Source organism: Haliotis rubra, unplaced genomic scaffold (genome assembly GCF_003918875.1).
Source record: "Haliotis rubra isolate DU_JTF1 unplaced genomic scaffold, ASM391887v1 Scf541, whole genome shotgun sequence".
NCBI lineage: Eukaryota > Metazoa > Mollusca > Gastropoda > Lepetellida > Haliotidae > Haliotis > Haliotis rubra.
The window spans coordinates 470,456-492,681 of NW_025767237.1; the positions used below are offsets into that span (position 1 = coordinate 470,456).

The 22,226-nt window shown below is 41.5% G+C and overlaps 1 protein-coding gene and 1 long non-coding RNA gene across 4 annotated transcripts in view; one reads left to right on the forward strand and one right to left on the reverse strand.

Annotated features, from left to right (window-relative positions):
- Window positions 1-22,226, reverse strand: part of LOC124253467 (plexin domain-containing protein 2-like) — a 116,138-nt gene continuing 93,912 nt past the window's right edge. Inside the window, exons 7-15 of one of the 3 annotated variants that reach the window (XM_046687249.1) lie at window positions 19,566-19,619; window positions 18,599-18,663; window positions 17,337-17,433; window positions 16,721-16,816; window positions 14,525-14,676; window positions 9,855-10,094; window positions 4,944-4,977; window positions 3,474-3,598; window positions 1-2,993 (exon numbers count right to left, since the gene is read on the reverse strand). In XM_046687249.1, coding sequence (XP_046543205.1) covers window positions 2,895-2,993; window positions 3,474-3,598; window positions 4,944-4,977; window positions 9,855-10,094; window positions 14,525-14,676; window positions 16,721-16,816; window positions 17,337-17,433; window positions 18,599-18,663; window positions 19,566-19,619 — 962 coding nt within the window. In that variant the 3' untranslated portion in view covers window positions 1-2,894. Of the gene's footprint in view, window positions 2,994-3,473; window positions 3,599-4,943; window positions 4,978-9,854; window positions 10,095-12,988; window positions 13,004-14,524; window positions 14,677-16,720; window positions 16,817-17,336; window positions 17,434-18,598; window positions 18,664-19,565; window positions 19,620-22,226 lie in introns of all 3 variants that reach the window. The other 2 variants (XM_046687250.1, XM_046687251.1) reach the window with 2 other exon arrangements.
- Window positions 1,296-22,226, forward strand: part of LOC124253469 — a 27,738-nt gene continuing 6,807 nt past the window's right edge. Inside the window, exons 1-2 of the long non-coding RNA XR_006892219.1 lie at window positions 1,296-1,364; window positions 11,790-11,792. This is a non-coding gene — a long non-coding RNA (uncharacterized LOC124253469). The remainder of the gene's footprint in view (window positions 1,365-11,789; window positions 11,793-22,226) is intronic.

Here is a 22,226-nt window from a genome sequence, read left to right on the forward strand (position 1 = left end):
GAGTCTAATACCTGTTCAGTTTAGCTACTAGTATCCCCAGTAATTAGAACCAATCACAGCAGATTTTGAAAACTTGAGTTTGATTTTGTACAGACAGCCAATGACAGAGGCGCTCATGACAAATCTGATAGAGTGAGTGAGTGAGTTGGTAGCTACACGGTGGAAACAAATACAGCATTAACTGAGATGAGATTCATACATGTGACAAACATAACAGCCCTACTGAGTGTATTATGACACCCTTTCTGTAAGTGTATTGTGACAAGCCTTCTGTTAGGTTTAATACATCATTTCCCTTAAATGTACAAAGACACCCAATTAGGAGTATCACGACACCTTTGTCAGGTAATACCCTCACAAAATGTACAAAGATGTACCTTGTGAAGTGTATCACGACACCCAACACCCTTTTCCATATAAGACAACACCCTTGTTGGGTGTACAAAAACACCCATTTTGTTAAGGACATAAAGCAAAATAGGAATGTGGTAGAATTGCAAAAACACAAAAACTCATCAAAAGTGTCAATAAAACCGAAATGTAAACAAACTCTCGTCTTCCTCATTAGTTCAACACCAAATCTCACAGAAGCATTTCCCATGGAGAAGTGAAATCTCTTGTGGTAGGAAGTGCAGTAAAGAGGTCGTATATATGTATGCCTCATTCCTGAAGCAATTGCCATATACATTATTGATAACAAGTACTTGTCTTTTAGACACCAACAATGCTGTACGCATCCATAATGTGTTCACATTGGCCTCCTGTAGACAGGTACTCATCAGCCAGTGAGTGAGTGAGTGAGTGGGTGTTCACACATTGTATCCCAGGCACCATGAGTCTACTGGGTGTGGAACAATCACCTGTACTACTGCACATTGCATGTTGCTCGAAACACGAAACACAGTACAATATAATGTTTTTACTGAAAGTGCGTGGAGAGTCAAAGAAACATAATTTTGTCGTAATTGCTTTTTTAAGGTTGTTATTGCTGTTCTGTTTGTAAAAAGTGCAAAAGGATTTGTATATGTCGTGTCATGTATGCAAATAAAAAATGGTCAGATCTGCCATGGATACACCGTTCCTTGCAAGTGAAACGCAAACAAGGTATGATCAACAACCTTATAACGTCTAAAAAAAACATGCGTAAATACGTAAAAATTGATATGTTCATAGTAAGTCACAGTTTAAAATTGAAGGTGAAGCAAGATCATCAGGCTGACTAAATATAAAAATATTGTGTCATTATGGCATGGACATTTCACACACAGGTATTGTTCTACAAGCAGACATATACTACGCAAAACAAGTTTAGGTGTATCCGATTCTTTCATAGTACTATACTGTATCTGCCCTCCGATGACTGAGTATGTATACTACTATGAAAGAATCAGGCATTCTGTAACTTCTATTGAGTAGAATATGTCTGGTGCCTGTGATAAAGGAAAAGCTCCACAGGAACAAGAGTTCAAAAACTAAAAACATCTTGTCACATCTTCAATTCTTAAAAATGAACTAAAAAACAATCTGCAGCTTACAAACATTGTCTGAATAAGTTGATATGTTCTAAAGCCATAAATCTTGTACCTGATGCAAAAATTAAGAAAAGAATTCATTCAGGAGCCTATCCCTACAACTAGTTGTGAAACATATGATTAACATGAAAATTTGGAAAGCCAAAATGTATTCAGATTACTAAGAGAAGTATCATATTTACTGAATGCTAAATCATTGTTGTATATACAGTCTAGTGAAAGCGATTCATGTCTTGAACAAAATGTCAACATAGTTAGACAATCTCAATGTTACGCCAGCTCCTTCATTGTTGATAATATCACAGATTTTTACCTCATCTTGGAATAACACACATTCATATATACAATAATCTGCACCCACCTGTTGAGGCTATAATACAAATCCTAGTACATACATCACCAGCAGAGAGTTTCTCCTGTGTCCTGTGTAAAGGCTTATTCACAAAGAACAGAGTATAATATAATAATGAGGTACACATGCACTATACCTGTGGACACATGTCGGCCATATTTGTTTGAGGAGACTAAGTGCAGAAGTAAAAAATATTCCCGTTTCGGAAAATACCGTATCCTAATTTCTGGCATTATTTGTTTAATGTACAAGCAAAGTGCAAATTGTCTCACCTATGTCTGTAGGCATTATGAGAATGCCCACCAGTTAACCAGTCTACCGATCCATGTTTTTACATGTATTTTAGCGATGTTTACGAGCCCAAGTAACACTTACAGCTCCATGTTGTCTGCACTGTTGACAAGCCCCCGGAGCACTAACTTGTCCCTAAATTTAGTAAACAGCAACTGATGAAAACCAAAACATGGCCGAAAGGTCATCATGTCACATGAGCTCTCTGCTGGCTTTGTATGAAACATCTGCTTGAGCGTTCACTGATCAACCAGAAAACACTGATTCGTCCCTCTCTCCTCCTGTAAGGTGACACTTAGACACAGCAATACAGTAACACTCAACATGAATGTAAGGTGCAATCACAGTGCTGCATAAAACACGGACCAATACTACGTGTCAGTATCTCACAGTGGAAAGTCCTGTGAAATCTGCTCTCAAACCCCAAATTTGGTCTCTGTATAAATTCCCATGGATATTAGCACATTGTTGTTACCAAGTCTGAATACTAGAGATCTCACCTAAAGTGAAAATTGTCTTACACTAAGAGTAGCATCAAGATACTGTGTATAACATGTACATCATTATTTAGAGCCCCATACTGAAAATATGACTTATTGTTAATGTTATATGTCTTACATTGATATTGTTTACTTTACGCAACCCACTAAACTAAATTGTGGCCTTTATGATAGTGCAAAATAGAACATTGTCTCCTTGAGTTATCTCCCCTTGCTGTCTCATGCCTCGGACTCCACTTGATATTTTGTGCCAGTCGGGGTGCTGGACTTCCAGAACTTGATGTTGGCAATCTTCTCCTTCATCTGGCTGGGACGATGCTGCAAAGAAAACAGTGACAGTCAGTTACAGGCCTAGATGATTCATAAGCGAGAACAGTGATGATACAAGAATCTGTATCGAAATGTTGCAATCACAATAAAAGAAGTTGTTATTGTGAATAATGTCCTTCCAACTTCTAACTGCCACTCAAAGCATAATAGTGCAGTGACAGACCAGGGCGCAGTAAGGAGATCGAGAACAGTGATAATGAACAGGAACAGGAACACACATTCAGGACACCTTGGAAAATAGTCAAACTGTCTTGACCTAGCACATATTTCACTTGAATAATTACCAACACCAATTTACACTGTCTCACTAACAACCACAATGAGATACACACAACCCAGTTGACATCAACACCATAACCCACATTCAAACACTAACACCCCATACTCTGTCCTTAACACTAATGATACGACAAAAACATCCACACTCCCACACCCATACCAACGTCCACTCTGACAGCCCGAACTCACCTCCATCAGCCACATCCCTGATGCTGAAGTAGGATGTGTGTAAGCGTAGAACACCCACACTCCCACGCCCACAAACACCACCAAGAGGAGGATGACGATGGCCACAACTGCTCCAACAGGGAAATCTGAAACACCAACAAATCATCAACACTCTCATAATGATTACATTGCCTTAAAGTAGAATTGCTAGGCTCTGTAGCTCACTTAACCCACAAACTCAAACCGTACTGTATATTACGGTCTATAAGCCGAATTTTGAGGACCCCAAAAAGCAGTCTGTAGAAGGGGGTCGTCTTATCCACGGGTTACACTTTCGACAAACTTTTTCCCAGGGGTAAGAAAACAGCATTGAATCACTTTCGTGCTGCGATTAAGACCCCAACGCTGGGGGATCGACTTATGCACGAAACATACCATTTTGACAGTGATTTTAAGGGTCAAGTTTGGGGGTCGTCTTATCCATGGGGTCGTCTTATAGACGGTCATATACGGTAAAGATAAACTTGTGCAACATATTCTTCAAAGTAGAAAACTGACTGTCAGTCAAGCAAGCCAGGACTTATCCTACTTTTAGTCATCAGTAAAGACTGCTTGGGAACAAGAATCTAATACAAACTGTCATCTGTCCCACCCAAAGTTGTAAGCCTTTGGTCATTCATATCCCCCTATTATAGGGTTCCCAAAACCTGGATTTATAAACAAGGGAAGGTAACTCTAATATGCAGGCCAACAAATAACCAAGCAACCTGCACATGGCACATAATGACCCTCTGCAGGTGTGTGGAAGATTATAACACCTTCAAGGCTCGTCGAGTGAACAGGTCATGAATCTGTGAAAGGGGCTTTCTAATAACAGAATGTTTTTTTCTTCCAAAATATGAAGATAGTTAATGTAATGCAAATGAACTGTCTCACCAAACAAACCACAAAAAAATGTGTCATCATGTCATGTTTGGCCAAACCAAAAGACCAGGAATGCAATATTGTGTTGTCAGCCAAAGAGAACCTGCCTGTAGCTAGTCGAACATCCCTCGAGTTCCAGCTCCAACCATTCACGAGAACATGAGACAAGGCATCGGAAACATTGCTTTCTCTATCAGAAACTTGCAACCATGATTTTGTTTTGTTTGTTATTTGAAGCCATACTCAGCAATATTTCAGCTCATTGACAGAGGTCTGTAATAAGCAAACCATGACCAGACAATCCAGGGACTGGCATTATCAGCATTGATCTACTCTGTTGGGATACAACGACAGGCATCAACCAGGTCAGTGAGCCTGGCCTCCTGATCCCATCTAATAGTGAGTGAGTGAGTGAGTTGGGTTTTACATCGCTTTTTGCAATATTCCACCAATATCATGGCAGGTACACCTAATATGACAAGTATAGTGGACTATTTTAACAAGCATGTGTTGGCGATGACCAACTGTAACCTGGATCTTCACAATCAAAACACAAAACACACTTACTGTCAGGCACCTTGCATAGTCCTTCAGTGTTATTCTGTAGAGAAAAAGAAAACATTATAAAATATCACCTGATGTAATAAATATCCCCTATTACTAAACATCTAGGGCTATGAAACAGTCCAGTTATTGAATACGTTTGTCATCAGTAGCCGTGACTACCAGTATCACAGACTGCAGGTACATGTTCGACAACCATACAGGTAGCTCACTTCTCATGTCCAGACTGTACAAGACCAACAACTACCCCAATCACATCAACATCAGATCATTTACTGGAATCAGACACCTCTCTGTGTGAACATCTGACAACACCATGAGACCATGTGACTTTCTAATTAGCCAATCAGCATCAATGCTTCTTTATCCAAGGTCGGAGCAAAACATTCATATCGAGTTGGATTTGTTTGTAGTTTAACACTGCAGCAATATTCCAGCTATATGATGGTAGTTGGCAAATAATCAAGTCTGGACCAGGCAATCCAATGATTCACACACTGTAGACCTGGGATATGATGACAAATGTCAACCATGTCACCGAGTTGGACCACCCACTCGTCTCTTATGACAAGCACGGGTTGCTGGTGACCGATTCTAGCCTGGATCTTCATGGTAGAGAGTTAATTAGCAAACTAAGGTTGCTGAAACCTGAAACCTTCACGGGTTGAACACAAACATAAAGACATGTGGCTACACCAGATGTTGTCAGGTGTTCACGCAGACAGGTATATCGTTATGATTAAAACATGTGATTGTGAGGATTGTGATAAGCAACAGAAGTGGTACAGTTAACCCTACTAACCAGACATGTGAGCTGTTTAATATAAACATCTCAATCTTAATCTGATTTATGTCAATACATTAATTATCAAAACAGATTAATTAACTAGACACTAATGTCTATTGTGCTTAATATATATTGAAGTTAAGACAGTATAATAATAGATTGATTCTCAGAGGGTCATGATCAGTCGGCTTTCACAATAATCTCTTTGACTCTACAAAGGAATTAATAAAAATCCTATAAAACATATTGATAATACAGAAATATGCTACTGTTAACATAAACAAAAATTAAGAAATAATTCCCAACCACGGAAGATTATTTTGTCAGATAAGTTACATAGCAGCAAAACTATTTCTAGGAATACATGCAGCCAGTGTGTGAAATACTCTCAAAATATCAATGGTTATAAGTGGCCAGCAGGGAGAGCTAACCTTCAAAATTACCAAGCAGTTTCAAACTTCACTTGCTCAAAAATGCAAAATTTTATTTCTGGTCCTAACAAAGTTTGACACTGGCAGTCAAACTTTATAAAAATAGTTTAAACAAGAAATTACCATCAATCAAAACAGGTTTTGTATACACAATGTTACACTCAGAACAGCCACTCAGACAAGATGACAGGGGATAACTCTAATCTTGAAACTGATTCAACACCAATATTAAATCATTTATTTTCATTTTTGATGGATTTACAGGAAATGGGAGAACATATATATTTAATCAACTAAGAGTTGTACATGAAAAATCCATGAAAAATCGGAACCTTCAGCCTGACCTGTTTGCTTGCCACGTGCTGGAGGGCAAGCAGCTATTTCACACACTGCATGCTACCAGTCTAAGACTGCAAACTAAACATTCATAAACTGACAAGACGGACCCATCCACAAGCATGTACAAGCAAATGTCCCCTGTACTGGGAGAGGCAGTCATTCACTGCATTGCTTTGCTGCTTGGAAGATTTAGTCTAAGCCGTACATGGTGTAGAGAAAGATAGGCAGAGAACCGGGTGAGCTGGGTACAGGAGAAGCCAGATATGTGCACATGTTACTCTGTCTTCACAGGCCAGAGGGCCTGCTCTGATTTCACAAATAGCTTTTTTTCTGAAATTGTTAGAAATCTGTACACAAAACAAACACTGTTTGCTTAGTAAGCTTCAAGGGAACATAATAAGTCACATATACAGACAAACAAGTTTTCACAGAACAGAAAAAACAGAAAAAAGAAGAAGAGGATTTGCTTGGTTCCGTACATGTTGGTACGTCAGTGTTGGAACAGAGTGAGGGTGAGAGTGAGTGTGTGTGTGTGTGAGTGTGAGTGAGTGAGTGAGTGTGAGTGTGAGTGAGTGAGTGAGTGTGTGAGTGTGTGAGTGAGTGAGTGAGTGAGTGTGTGTGTGTGTGTGTGTGTGTGTGTGTGTGAGTGAGTGAGTGAGTGAGTGAGTGAGTAGTTGTATGCTGCACTGTGCAATATTCCAGCTATATGGTGGTGGTGGTCTGTAAATAATTGAGTCTGGACCAGACAATCCCATGATCAACAGTATGAGCATCGACATGTGTCAACCAAGTGAGCGAGCCGTTAGTTGCCTCTTACAGTTTGGAACTGATCATTGTTCAGAACACCGTTCTGTGTGTCTGGTCACAGAAAGACTGCAGTCAAATATCTATCCACACCTTCTGAGGCCACAACACCTGGACTTCAACAACTATAATATACCACTCTCAGGAAGTCACAAGAACTATGAACCGGACAGTGCTGACAGATCTTAAACACTACCACGGCCATGACACCTGGACTTCAACAGCTACAATAAGTGAGTGAGTTTAGTTTTACGCCGCACTCAGCAATATTCCAGCTATATGGCCAGTCTGTAAATAATTGAGTCTGGACCAGACAATCCAGTGATCAACAGCATGAGCATCAATCTGCGCAGTTGGGAACCTATGACATGTGTCAACCAAGTCAGCGAGCCTGACCACCCGATCTCGTTAGTCGCCTCTTACGACAAGCATAGTTGCCTTTTGTGGCAAGCATTGGTTGCTGAAGACCTATTCTATCCTGGATCTTCACGGGTCTCAACTACAATACACCTCTCAGGAAGTCACAAGAACTATGAACAGAACTGTACTGACAGATCTTAAACTTTAACATGGCTGGGATTTGAATGCAATACTGACCAGCTGATTGTGCATTTTGGCCTCTTGGCCACCACAGATTATCAGAGGAAAGTGGAATGTGACCGGCTATCCGTCATACTGGATCTTGGACTGGATATAATCCTGACTGGGTCAGGTCATGTGTGAATTGATACTGATCCAAGGTGATGGGACCAATTCCATGTCACATTACAATGAACTATATTTCAGTGACATCAAGTCATCAAGGCTGAATGAAAAGCCACAGCATTTGGATATTTTCAGTTTTTGATTAATCTCTTTAGCAGTTGCATTGATGATGCAGAGGCCAAAAGATTACGGTTGAATGTGAGATTCAAACCCTCAATAATGAATCCGGCTACATCGAAGGGACAAAACACTTCACAGAATGCTTAGTTGCCCCATACAACTTATGTCCCATACAAGACATTAGTTCAGGCTGTCTGTGTCCAAAGAACTAACGAACTAAAGAACATCTGATTATATCATAACACTACAGTTAATCTATCATGACTTTGACAGAAGTCATATGAAAAGCGTGGGAATTCCGTGAGTTATTTTGAGCGGTATACATGGAAGAAGACACATGAAAGCAATCATTTGAAAATAAACAAACAGCCTGAAATAGCTACACCCAAGTGCTGCAACAATGACAACATTAAACTACTCCTAAAACAAAGTAGAGAAGAGAAACAATTGCAGATTGAGGTGAGTGCTGTATGGCAAACAATCACATGTCATTTTAATTCACTCTTTAGGTCAAAAGTGAACAAATATGGAACCATTTCAGGACAAATGAATTGCCAAATAAAAACGACTTTTCCCTCTGTGCAGCTTTGCCAGTAGAAACCTCATCTTTGAAGGTTGAAGGGTCAATGTTTCACATGTTCCTACCAAGAGCTGTAATATCTATGAAAACTTTGTAATTTGACAATTATTTAAATTGCACAAAATGACTGAGCATTCATTCATTGACATTTGAGATGATGATGATGCCACACTTCCTTGTTTTGTGCAATGTCTACAACTGCTGTGCAGGATGAAGGCAGGCCAGACAGATGCACACACATGCCACAATGAATCCATCTACACACTCTTTTACAGAACAATAGATATCTCAGAGAGAAACAGTATAAGCAGTAGTGCATCAAACAAGGGGACAGATCTCTATGACAACCAATCAAGGCCATGCATTATCCACTAAGTAGTGTATAACAACCCGTATCTCATGTACAGTCCCTTAGAGCCTTGTTCTTATCCTATGTATATTTCTTCTTCTTTCAATTAGACAAATAATTACTTTGGAGTAATAATATTTTCAGCTGCTTATTTGTAAGAACTTGGTTTTAGTCTTGATCAATGTGTTCTGCTGACAATGTTGGAATGCACACTTATTCTGTCTGTCTGTCCACCTTGTTGTATAGTCAGTGTGTGTGTTCGAAACAGTCAACCGAAGCAGATTTCACATGTACGACACTTAGAGAAACAAAGTCATTTACATCACACAGGAAACCCTCCAAGAGACTTGATGCTGATCCTGTGATTCCAGACTGTCCGGAAGCTGTGTTGCCATCGACAACGTGATAGCGGACATTCTTGTCACCGATCCTAGTTCTTGGTGTAGTGAGTATGAGTGAGTGTATGGCTCTGTTGTCGGTTGATGTCCCTTTCTCAGTGTTTTCACGCAAAGTGGATACTATTTTTGTGGAAACTGTCGTTAACATGAACTGTCGGTCATTTTGTGAAACTTTATCATATGAAGCAGCAGTATTAGTATTTGTCATATCAGCAGTATTTTCCAAAGCAGTAGCAGTAGCAGCAGTGGCAGCAGTGGTATCCCCAGCCAGGTTAGTTATCTGTGTAGCAGTGTTTTTTCAAAGGGTTAGTTGATGGTGAGTTGTCTAGGATATTGTTACTAGCAGAACTAGCTGTAATGCAACCAGTATCAATGTCAGTCTCCATGCTCGTTCTGCTCACCCCACCACAATCCGAACGTCTGGCACTAATGGGGGCTGATGATGAGGTAGATGGAGGGGTAGTAGTAGTAGTAGTGGTGGTGGTGGTGGTTGGAGCTGGAGTTGTAGGAGTAGTTGATGTTGTAGTAGGAGTAGTTGATGTTGTAGTAGGAGTAGTTGTTGTTGTAGTAGTAGGAGTAGTTGGAGATGCAGTTGTTGTACTTGTAGTTGTTGCATCACACTGGGCTGTACTATTTAGCGCCTAAAATCAAGTTGCACTTCCTTGTTAATGCACCAATATTAATGTTAAGTTTGTATTCTATAGACCTGAACATTTACTACGTATTAATGAACTTTTTGTGGATCACTCAAGATGGAGATCATAGATGACATCATTTAGCCACTGCACAGGGTTACCTAAAAACTAAAAGCACACAGCAAAAATAATAGACGGAACGTCTCGCCTGTGTTGGAACATACATGGGAAGAACATGAAGAACATTCTTCAAATTCTTGAGTAACACCCATGTGGTTAGTATAATGAGAAATGACACCGCTATTGACCTATGATGATCACCGCCAACACGCTGACACAATTACTGTCCTGCATATTTAACACCACATTCAGCGATATTCCCGCTATTTCACAGATGTCTCATGATATAACATGCACTGAGCTGACTACACTGAATAGAAGTTTACTGGACTCTGGCTTTGGACATGTGGCAAGAGTTGCAGACAGCTCATGTGGCCGTACTCCAACCATCAAACCTATTTATTATAGCAACAGAGCGTTAGAGTACCAGTACAAACATAATCATTGTGCATGTCTACCTGTGTAGTGGATTCATGATTGGTAATCCAAAAAGCATCCATGTTATTCGAATGAAAAAAAATGCTATTGTTAATTAGTCAGACTAAAGTTAAAAGAGAGGGTGTGACTACAGCTTTTAGTTGGGGTACAGCAGTTGTGTACAACAGCAATAGAGAGAGTATGGTTAAGTGAGTATTGTGACGAGTGAGTGAGTGAGTGGGTGAGGTGGGTTCAACACTGCTTTGAATAGAATACCAGACAATACATGTTCCGGTATATCTGCTTGTATGGGAGGACAGCCCGAAGTGATGAAGGTCTCCAATGTTTAACATTTCAGGAAACCTATGCTCATGGGCATGGTGGCAACAAACCATGAAACACAATCAGGTAGGTAAATGCCCTGCCTTCAGAGTTATCTCCCCTGCGATTCAGAGTTATCTCCCCTGTGATTCAGAGTTATCTCCCCTGTCCTTCACAGTTATCTCCCCTTTGCCTCAGACAAATTACTGAGCATGCTTGGTGAGCCATGTGGTCTCCAGTCAGTTACCTCAGACAAAGTTGGACAGAATCGTTTCTGCCCTATCTTCCAACATGGAATATAGGTCACAGGGCTACAGGCCAACATTGTGTCACTGTGTCACCTCATATTGTCTTGGCTTCAGACACTCCTTGATAATGAATGGACAGTATGACTTGCAGATCACCTGTCCATGGCTTCAAGGCTAGAATGGGTTAGATTGCCGACTTTGTGTGCTTGTGATTAGGTGCCTTGACAAGAATCTTTACTTTACTGAGAAAGTGCAATAAAGTCCAAACATAAACATAAAGTCTTCCACGTCTTGGCAGGGATTTATGAAGAATTCTATACCAAGTTTACTGTTCAGTCAAGTTGTGAGAAAATCCTTATTTTGTCTCAAACTAGGAATTCTCTGGTATGAATGTGAGTAAGTGTGTGAGTTTGTTTAACACTGCTTTTAAAAGCATTCCAGTTACATCATGGTGTTTCATCTCAGTGTGAGAGTCACGTGATCATTGTCTAAGAGGTGAGGTGAAATAGGGTATAACATCGTACTTGACAACATTTCGCTCATGTGACGTGCATGCGTGTTCAGGTGTGGCTGCTTGTACTAGCCCAGACTTAAGCTGGTTTTATAGTGCTAGCCCACTGAGATACCATGCCGCAGTTAAGCATGAATACCCCACTCAGACACATTATACTGACTCCGAGCCACCAGTCCTTGTTGTACGCATTAATGCCGAATGCCAACAAGTACCATATCTTTACATCGTTTCACTGTCTAAGATGTCTATATAACCTGGGAGCATGCGTATGGTTGAGACAAACCTTGGAACACAATAGGGGTGTATCGGGATCACGGCCCTCTTGATTGTACTGATTGTACTTGTACTGATGCACACAATATTGAAAAGCAACAAATGTTCAGGGAATATTTACAGGGATATGGAAATAAAAGTTCACCGACTCTGAGAACAATGCTTGCTTTGGGCCAAATGATAGCATGGGAGTTATAGGTTAATATTCAGCATGGAGATTGTTAGACAAAGAGAGGGATAGTTTCACATGGAGAATAGACTGCTACAAATATATCTGTGATTATTTAAGTAAAAATAGATAATGATATGTCATTCTGGACTCATAAGTGTTATAATCTAATTGATTCCTAAGTAATAGAAATACAACAACAGCAGCTTGTGTGATGTATCCTATGTTGATCAATATTTCCCTCTTTAAGTGAAGTTGTGTTTACTTTACTGGGCAAATTCCCAAAGCAACTTTCAAGAATACATCAATATGCTGCACACTTCCCCATGTTCCGCGTGTAATGTTTGAGCCTGCACCCACCAAGGAGAAACAGAATAATGACCAAAACAAAAGAGCAGAAGAATCTAAGAAAGAAAAATAAAATGAAAAAGTATTGAACCTTTGAGGAAAATAAAATGTGCACAATGTACACGAACTTGCCACACCATTTCACTCACTGGTAATTATCTTGATGAAATGTTTTTAATTGAATTATAAATAATTGCAAAATTTGGATTTCAATTGATTCTACAAATGGTATGCAATATCATGAAAATTGCTCCAAAATAATTTAATAATTTCATAGTATTCTTCCTGTACCAAACATTGGCATCATATTGCTGGATGCTATCTTGGATCTAAAATGTTATATAACCAACAATCTGCAGTATTCCATACCACTGAGAGAATGGTTGGTTCCTATGTCCACAAGACACGGAAATCCCCATGTCTATAAATAAACTGAATACACTGTCACTGACATCAACACTACATGCATGCTGTGATACATTAAACATACCCGAGACTGGGAAAACTGCAACGAAGCAATAAGAGAATGAAAATTGGAAAATGATTAGTTGTCTTGCAATATAAGGCCCTTTACTGACTGTCCACAGATTGTAAAAAAACCAACCCCAAATTATTTGGAAATGACAGGTAGGTTGGTTGGTTGGGTTGCTGTTTAGGTCGTACTCAGCAATATTCCAGCCATATAGCTGCGGTCATGTCAATACTGCACTGTCAAGAATTCATTGCAGGAGCATGTCCTTCCAGTAACAAGTTTTGATGGCAACGTTGATTAACTACATTGCAAGAATCTAGAAATTCATTCTGGCATTCCAGTACAAAAGTTTTTCTGGTCAGTACTGACATAAGATACACTTACACCCAGTTGATCTCCTCTAACTCTAGTAGGTTTACTGGGGGTATGACCTGAAACCCCACCTGTAGTCGAATCTGTTGACCTAAGCAGGACCATTCCTCAAAGAGACCTTACCCCTATCAATGTCACGTATCTGGGACTGGATCAAACAGTTTTAGTGAATAGTGAGTGAATTTAGTTTTACGCTGCTTTTAGCAGTATTCCAGCAGTGCCAGATAGGGGCTTCACACATTGTACCCATGTGGGGAATTGAACCTGGGTCTTCGGCGTGACAAGCGAACGCTTCGACCACAAGGCTACCCCACCACCCCTTTTAGTGATAGGAATGTTAGTCAAAATTGAAGTGGTTACATTGTTTTGTGGAATATTGTTGCAAGGATATACTGAAAGCGAGTGATCTTACAGAGGGGTCAGGTTGTCATGCAGACATGTTAACAAGTTCGACAAATACGGCGGTCCACTAGACAAGTGCCCATAAAACATAACAGGAGCAATTCGGTGATTTGATAAGTCAAGTTCGAAATCACTCCATATTTTGTGCATGTTATACTGAAAGAGAACACAAAATATTCATGACAGAGATTTTGAAAATATTCAGAAATACTTTAAACTGATGTTTCGCAAGTTAACTGTCATCAAAACAAGCCACAAGAGGCTTCATGAAAAAACATGCAATTTAGAGCCATATGATGTTGACTGCACAGTACTCCAGCCTGGCTGATATCCAACAAGACAGTTGGTAAGTGAGTGAGTGAGTGAGTGGGTGAATTTAGTTTTATGCTGTTTTTAGCAATATTCCAGCAGGGAACACCAGAAATGGGCTTCACACATTGTACCCATGTGGGGAATCGAAGCCGGGTCTTCGGTGCGACGAGTGAACGCGTCACAGTCACTAATGTGACACTAACGGCCACTAAGGTACCACAGTTTGCAGCCATTGTCCCCTTACTGCTGTCACAGAAGGCTCATGCTGGGGGTGACAACAAGTTAAAGTGTTTAATAAATGTGGATAGTTAAAAAAGTAGTTAGCCCTTATCTACAGGAAGTACAATGCACTTGTCCACTCACAGGAGAATTGGGGTTCGTGAATGTTAGTGTGTCTAAATCCTGAACAATAATTTTGACAGTACTGATAAAACAAGGTGTTTGTGTAGGGGTGCAATTAGTTCCTACCAGCTTGGAGCATCCACTGTTGAGCCACTCCGCACGGTGCCAGTCTATTCCGTCTGAACAACGTCCCAGTGAACCACACCACTTGCAGTCAAATTTCACTTGTTCAGAGTCGTGATTCACACACTTCCTGCAGTCCGAGATGATGTTGCATGCTGGAACATTCATTGGAACATCGCTTAGCAATACAAAGGCGGATGCAGGCATCGTGTGTTAGTAATGCTGAGTGTGCATTTTGTTTCTTCTGCTATAATTAAGTGCCTGGTACAGTGGGAACTATTCTTGAGGTGAAGGGAAACTGGGCTCAACATCCCATTCAAGCATGCATACACATGTGTGGCTGCTTGTATCAGGAAACAAATACTGAGAATGGGGGAATCTATTCTTGAAAAAATAAGTACTGAGGAAATAAGTACAGATAATGTTATCCGGACAGGCCAAGAAGCAAGAGGTATTGGGGACCTGTTCTGCCCTGTTATCCGCACAGATCAAACAGCAAGGTGTATTGGGGACCTATTTTGCTCTGTTATCCACACATATCAAACAGCAAGGTGTATTGGGGACCTGTTCTGCCCTGTTATCCCCACAGATCAAACAGCAAGGTGTATTGGGGACCTGTTCTGCCCTGTTATCCCCACAGATCAAACAGCAAGGTGTATTGGGGACCTGTTCTGCCCTGTTATCCCCACAGATCAAACAGCAAGGTGTATTGGGGACCTGTTCTGCCCTGTTATCCACACACAGATCAAACAGCAAGGTGTATTGGGGACCTGTTCTGCCCTGTTATCCCCACAGATCAAACAGCAAAAGGTGTATTGGGGACCTGTTCTGCCCTGTTATCCCACACAGATCAAACAGCAAGGTGTATTGGGGACCTGTTCTGCCCTGTTATACACACAGATCAAACAGCAAGGTGTATTGGGGACCTGTTCTGCCCTGTTATCCCCACAGATCAAACAGCAAGGTGTATTGGGGACCTGTTCTGCCCTGTTATCCACACAGATCAAACAGCAAGGAGTATTGGGGACCTGTTCTGCCCTGTTATCCACACCACACAGATCAAACAGCAAGAAGTATTGGGGACCTGTTCTGCCCTGTTATCCACACAGATCAAACAGCAAGAAGTATTGGGGACCTGTTCTGCCCTGTTATCCCCACAGATCAAACAGCAAGGAGTATTGGGGACCTGTTCTGCCCTGTTATCCCCACAGATCAAACAGCAAGGTGTATTGGGGACCTGTTCTGCCCTGTTATCCACACAGATCAAACAGCAAGGAGTATTGGGGACCTGTTCTGCCCTGTTATCCCCACAGATCAAACAGCAAGGAGTATTGGGGACCTGTTCTGCCCTGTTATCTGTTATCCACACACACAGATCAAACAGCAAGGGGTATTGGGGACCTGTTCTGCCCTGTTATCCCCACAGATCAAACAGCAAGGTGTATTGGGGACCTGTTCTGCCCTGTTATCCCCACAGATCAAACAGCAAGGTGTATTGGGGACCTGTTCTGCCCTGTTATCCACACAGATCAAACAGCAAGGTGTATTGGGGACCTGTTCTGCCCTGTTATCCCACACAGATCAAACAGCAAGGTGTATTGGGGACCTGTTCTGCCCTGTTATCCCCACAGATCAAAGATCAGCAAGGTGTATTGGGGACCTGTTCTGCCCTGTTATCCCACACAGATCAAACAGCAAGGTGTATTGGGGACCTGTTCTGCCCTGTTATCCCCACACAGATCAAACAGCAAGGTGTATTGGGGACCTGTTCTGCCCTGTTATCCCCACAGATCAAACAGCAAGGTGTATTGGGGACCTGTTCTGCCCTGTTATCCCCACAGATCAAACAGCAAGGAGTATTGGGGACCTGTTCTGCCCTGTTATCCACACAGATCAAACAGCAAGGTGTATTGGGGACCTGTTCTGCCCTGTTATCCCCACAGATCAAACAGCAAGGTGTATTGGGGACCTGTTCTGCCCTGTTATCCCCACAGATCAAACAGCAAGGTGTATTGGGGACCTGTTCTGCCCTGTTATCCACACAGATCAAACAGCAAGAGGTATTGGGGACCTATTCTGCCCTGTTATCCCCACAGATCAAACAGCAAGAAGTATCGGGGACCTGTTCTGCCCTGGACTCCTGGGGACACAGAACCCTATAATGGGCCTGCTAAGTACTGGAGTGAGACAGGTAGTTACTTGGCAGTGGCTTCATGATGATGACGGTTCCCTGCTCAACCTGGTCTGGGTGGAAGGACACTCGGTGATACTCGTAGATCGTTCTACGTCGTATACCTGAAACACAAACACCAACATTTTGTCACTGTGAACAAGTATATTGCCATCATGCTATATACGTCTTACAGCAAAACAAAACAACAGAAAATATCACAAACTGAAGCTGGATGGTGAATTCAAAATACTTTAAAGACAACAGTCTTTTCTGACCAAGTCAACGTTGACAAATGATTGTGTACAACAATACTTTGGACATAATTTTAGGATTCAAGATTAGCAGATCCTGGCATGGTGAAGTGAGGCAGCTGTGGTATTGAAGACAACATATGCCCAAACTTTAGCTGCTAACAACTATTAGTAAAGAGTTAATTTGAACAGTATTTCAGTCAGATCACTCTGTGCCAGCTCCTTAAGGCCGGAGGTACACGGCACACTGTTGGCTGTTTAACCACACACTCAGAAATATTCCAGTTACATGGCGGCAGTCTTTAATAATTGAGTCTGGACCAGACAATCCAGTGATCAACATCAAGATACCACACACAGACAAGTCCAAGAAAAATGAGTGTCCTCTCACCCTGGGCTTTGAGGTAGGAGTCAATATAAAAGGCGTCGGACACACCGATCTTCACTGGGTGGTTCTGACTGGATATAGCAGACAGTTTTATCGGTAACTATAACAAAGAAAACATCATATCATCACACAGAGAGGAGCAATAAGCATCATAATGACCTGCTGTCTGTATTCATTAACATTAACATCTGCTGCCATCTCAATCTGAGCATATCACTGGACAAAGTCAGAGTCATTCAAACAGTTTCAGGGGAATAAACATTAATATTTTTTTTAAATCATAGTTCATTAATATTTGTTTGCATAATGATGCAGAAAGTAATATTCCATCTTTACAATGGTGGCGTGTCTGGATCATCCAAACCAGCAACCCATGTTATGACCAATCATGGATCCTGGGATACAATGACATGCATCTTACGGTCTTACAAAGCCAGGGTTCGAAATACCCCATATATTAGGGTGCCATGGCACGGTAAATACTGAAATGGCACGGATAAAAAATGTTCTTGGTGTTCTTATGGCACGCATACCTCACCCTTAGTCATGTAATCCCCAAAACAAAACACTTACGCAAATGACAAACAAGCAAAAACATTTATTGACTTTATCGCCAAGGAAATTACTGGAATTATGATGGATGATGTCAAGAAATCTGGTTGTTTTTCCATTTAGAGTGATGGGAGTACTGATAGATTGGTTATTGAAGAGGAAATTGTGCATGTTAGATATATTGAACAAGTAAACCTGTCACAAAATTCTTAGCTATTAAAGGTGTTGGGAAAGCAGAACAAATGAAGCTTAAGAAAGCCATCTTAAACAAGACATATCGGTAAAAACAGAAAACAGGTTACATTTGTTGTTTACTGACATTACATTTCAAATGATCATCATCATTGCTACATGTGGGCACACTTGATTTCTGAAAGGCACGTTTAAAATATTTGCCTGGTGCCCTGAGGCACACTTAGAAAAAGAAGTATTTCTATCCCTGAATGCGGTTCTCTGAGAGGCCAAAGCAATTTACTTTTACCCACAACAGAACATCCACAATTACTTTTGTTTAGAAATATAACATATCCCGAACCCTCACTTGTAGAAATCCTAGCTCCTGCCCCTAACCCTCAGCCAGGTTTAATTCATATTGCAAACTCAACATGTAACACAAAAGAATAATGACAGAATGTAGGAAGAAGCCAACTCAAGTGTTTCTCTGTGAGATGTAACAAGATATTTTATGGGCGCTTCACACAGTCTGTGCTCACCTGTTTGTAGAGGAACTTTATAGTGCCATCTGCATGAAGCTGAACTTGGAAGTCGAAGGTACCAGCTGGAGCAACAACATTGTAACATTGTAGCCAACAGTCGCACCATTATGGGCAGGAAATATATCATTTATACGTTTTACCCAGCTTTCTACTGGCCTTTGGGAGTGTTCAATATATAAACATGATTAAACTGGATTCCTAGGGAATGTATACTGAGAATATATTTGCCTTCAGCGAGCATATTTCATAATTGCTAATTGATTCAGCAATCTTGGCAAACGGATTAGAAGAGTGCTCACCTAGATAGTTTGCCACTCTAAGCAGTAATCATGGAGTGAGTGTGTGACTATAACTGTGTCTGGATCAGACAATCCAGTGACTGATGTGAGTAGCGATGTATGCTGTTGAGGTACGACGTCAATCAACCAAGTCTCACCACCACATCCAGTTAGTCACCCCTTACAACCGACATGATTCTTGGGACTTATTCTAGCACCAAACGCCAAGGAGGTAGTCAGCAGGATAGTTTTCATTAAAAGATAATAGGATATGGTTTCACACTCTTTTAAAACTACTGCAGTGATGTCATGGCTGGGTCAGAAATGGGCTTATTACATTGTAAACATGTGTGGAATCAAGTGAGTGAGGTTAGTTTTACGCCACACTCAGCAATATTCCAGCTATATGGCGGCGGTCTGTAAATAATCGAGTCTGAACCAAACAATCCAGGGATCAACAGCGTGAGCATCGATCTACGCAATTGGGACCAATGACATGTGTCAACCAAGTCAGCGAGCCTGACCACCCGATCCCGTTAGTCGCCTGTTACGACAAGCATGGGGTTACTGAAGATCAATTCTAACCCGGATCTTCATGGGTATGAGTGGAATCGAACCCAAACTGAACAAGCGATTGCTTCAACTGCAAGGCGGCCCCACTGACCCCAGATATAACAAGTTCTTACTCTCGTTTTGATCCTTCAGCACAACATTTTTCCACTGGACTGCAAATCTGTCACCTGGAATAAACAAAATTACATTGAACATCCATCATCGCTTGGGTATACCCTTCGTAGACAACTTCATTAAGTCACTTATCTACAAGCCGATACAACAGGGTGTCTTGTAGAGGGTTCTCGAGCATAGCTCGCACACATGCACCATCCTTCATGGAATTCGTCTCACTTCAATTCTGAAGTTATTTTCTCGTAACACCTTCAAGTGTAGACATGACTGGCATCATGTCAGGGATCTTGTTGCAAGGTCAAGTAAGGTCAAGATGTCAATGTCTTGATTTGTCCCATAGTTAGGGTCAAGAAAAAACAGCTTGACAGTCAGAGTGTCTTGTCCTATAGTTAGGTTAAGGAGGCGATATGCTGTCAGAGTGTCTTGTCCTATTGTTAGGTTAAGGAGGGGATATGCTGTCAGAGTTTTTTTCTGGATAATCCATAAACAGTTATATACTTACATAGTCTCATAGTACTTACATTCCAGCACCAAGACGGTTATGTTCCACATTTTCTTTTGGATATTCTACCCAAAAATATTTCAGGAACACAAATACTATTGTAACTATAGTTAATCTGTCATGGCGTGACACAGTGAGTGAGTGAGTGAGTTGGGTTTAATACCATTAACATTATTTCAGTTTTCTCACAGTGGGTCAGTTACATGGAGGAGGAAACCCGAGGTAATACAGATAAACCTCAGTATGGGTCCGGTGCTGACAAACCTAGAAACAAAATCTAAGTGAACTAGGATTCAAACCCAGAATCACAGGTTCTGGTTCCATGGGTATGCACTAAGTTACACGGAAAGTGAAAGAACTGGATGTACAATATGAATACATGACCTGTTTTTCGATAACATCTTTTTTCATTTTCTATCTCAAAATTTCAGAGCTAATTCTTTCTCCCTCATCAGGTGAATGCTGAGTTATCTCTGTACATTCTCCCACCATGCTTTGTGTAAACATGTTCTATCTATATCTATCTAAGTATATACACTCCGATGAAGGAGCAAGAATTAGCCCTGATAAAGAATACAAAAGTTGTAATCCAAAAACATGTCATGAATGCATGTTCATCCAACTTCTAAATGCCTCTGAAGAAGTGGATGAAAAATAATCATGTGTACTTGACAGTCAGCTAAGCAAGGCTCTATTTCCTGTCTATCCACCGTACCTCCACCGTATCTCCCAGCATAGAGTGAGTGAGTGAGAGAGTTTGGTTTTAACCGCTAGGCTACACCACTGCCCCCACAGGGAGACAAGCATGAAGTACTGGACACCATCCTGACTGAATCTCCACAGGGAGACAAGCACAAGGTACTGGACACCATCCTGCCTGAATCTCCACAGGGAGACAAGCACAAGGTACTGGACACCATCCTGCCTGAATCTCCACAGGGAGACAAGCACAAGGTACTGGACACCATCCTGACTGAATCTCCACAGGGAGACAAGCATGAGGTACTGGACACCGTCCTGACTGAATCTCCACAGGGAGACAAGCACAAGGTACTGGACACCATCCTGACTGAATCCCCACAGGGAGACAAGCATGAGGTACTGGACACCATCCTGACTGAATCTCCACAGGGAGACAAGCATGAGGTACTGGACACCATCCTGACTGAATCCCCACAGGGAGACAAGCATGAGGTACTGGACACCATCCTGACTGAATCACCACAGGGAGACAAGCATGAGGTACTGGACACCATCCTGACTGAATCCCCACAGGGAGACAAGCATGAGGTACTGGACACCATCCTGACTGAATCTCCACAGGGAGACAAGCATGAGGTACTGGACACCGTCCTGACTGAATCTCCACAGGGAGACAAGCACAAGGTACTGGACACCATCCTGACTGAATCCCCACAGGGAGACAAGCATGAGGTACTGGACACCATCCTGACTGAATCACCACAGGGAGACAAGCATGAGGTACTGGAGACCTGTCTTGACTGAATCACCACAGGGAGACAAGCATGAGGTACTGGACACCATCCTGACTGAATCCCCACAAGGAGACAAGCATGAGGTACTGGACACCATCCTGACTGAATCACCACTAGGAGACAAGCATGAGGTACTGGACACCATCCTGACTGAATCACCACAGGGAGACAAGCCGAAGATACTGGCGGTCTATCCTGAATCGCCACAGTGGGAAATTTTGCCACCAGCGTGAAGGCCAGAATGTCAACAATACACTGTAACACATACGTCATTAAACTATTCTGGCTAAAAAACCAAGAACTTGTGAAAAGAACACCTTCCTTTGAAAGCATCACAGGATGAAACACTTGAAACAATTGTTCTTTTCAAGGACATGAATAATTTTCCATCTCATGATGGAGTGTAACATGATCTAGATATTAGCAGAGAACCCAAACATGGATCCACACATCCAACACAGATTATACTATCTCGGTTTTTCCTTCAACATCAAAGAGATCATATTCAGGTACAGCTGGCACTGGGACAACATCACAGCAGCGTGAGTGGACAAGCGATTGGCTGACAGAATGAGGGACTAAGAGAGTGAAATCAAACAATGTCAGCTTTTCACCAACAAGGGTTAATCTGAGTTATCAAGTATCATAACCAGATTCAATCG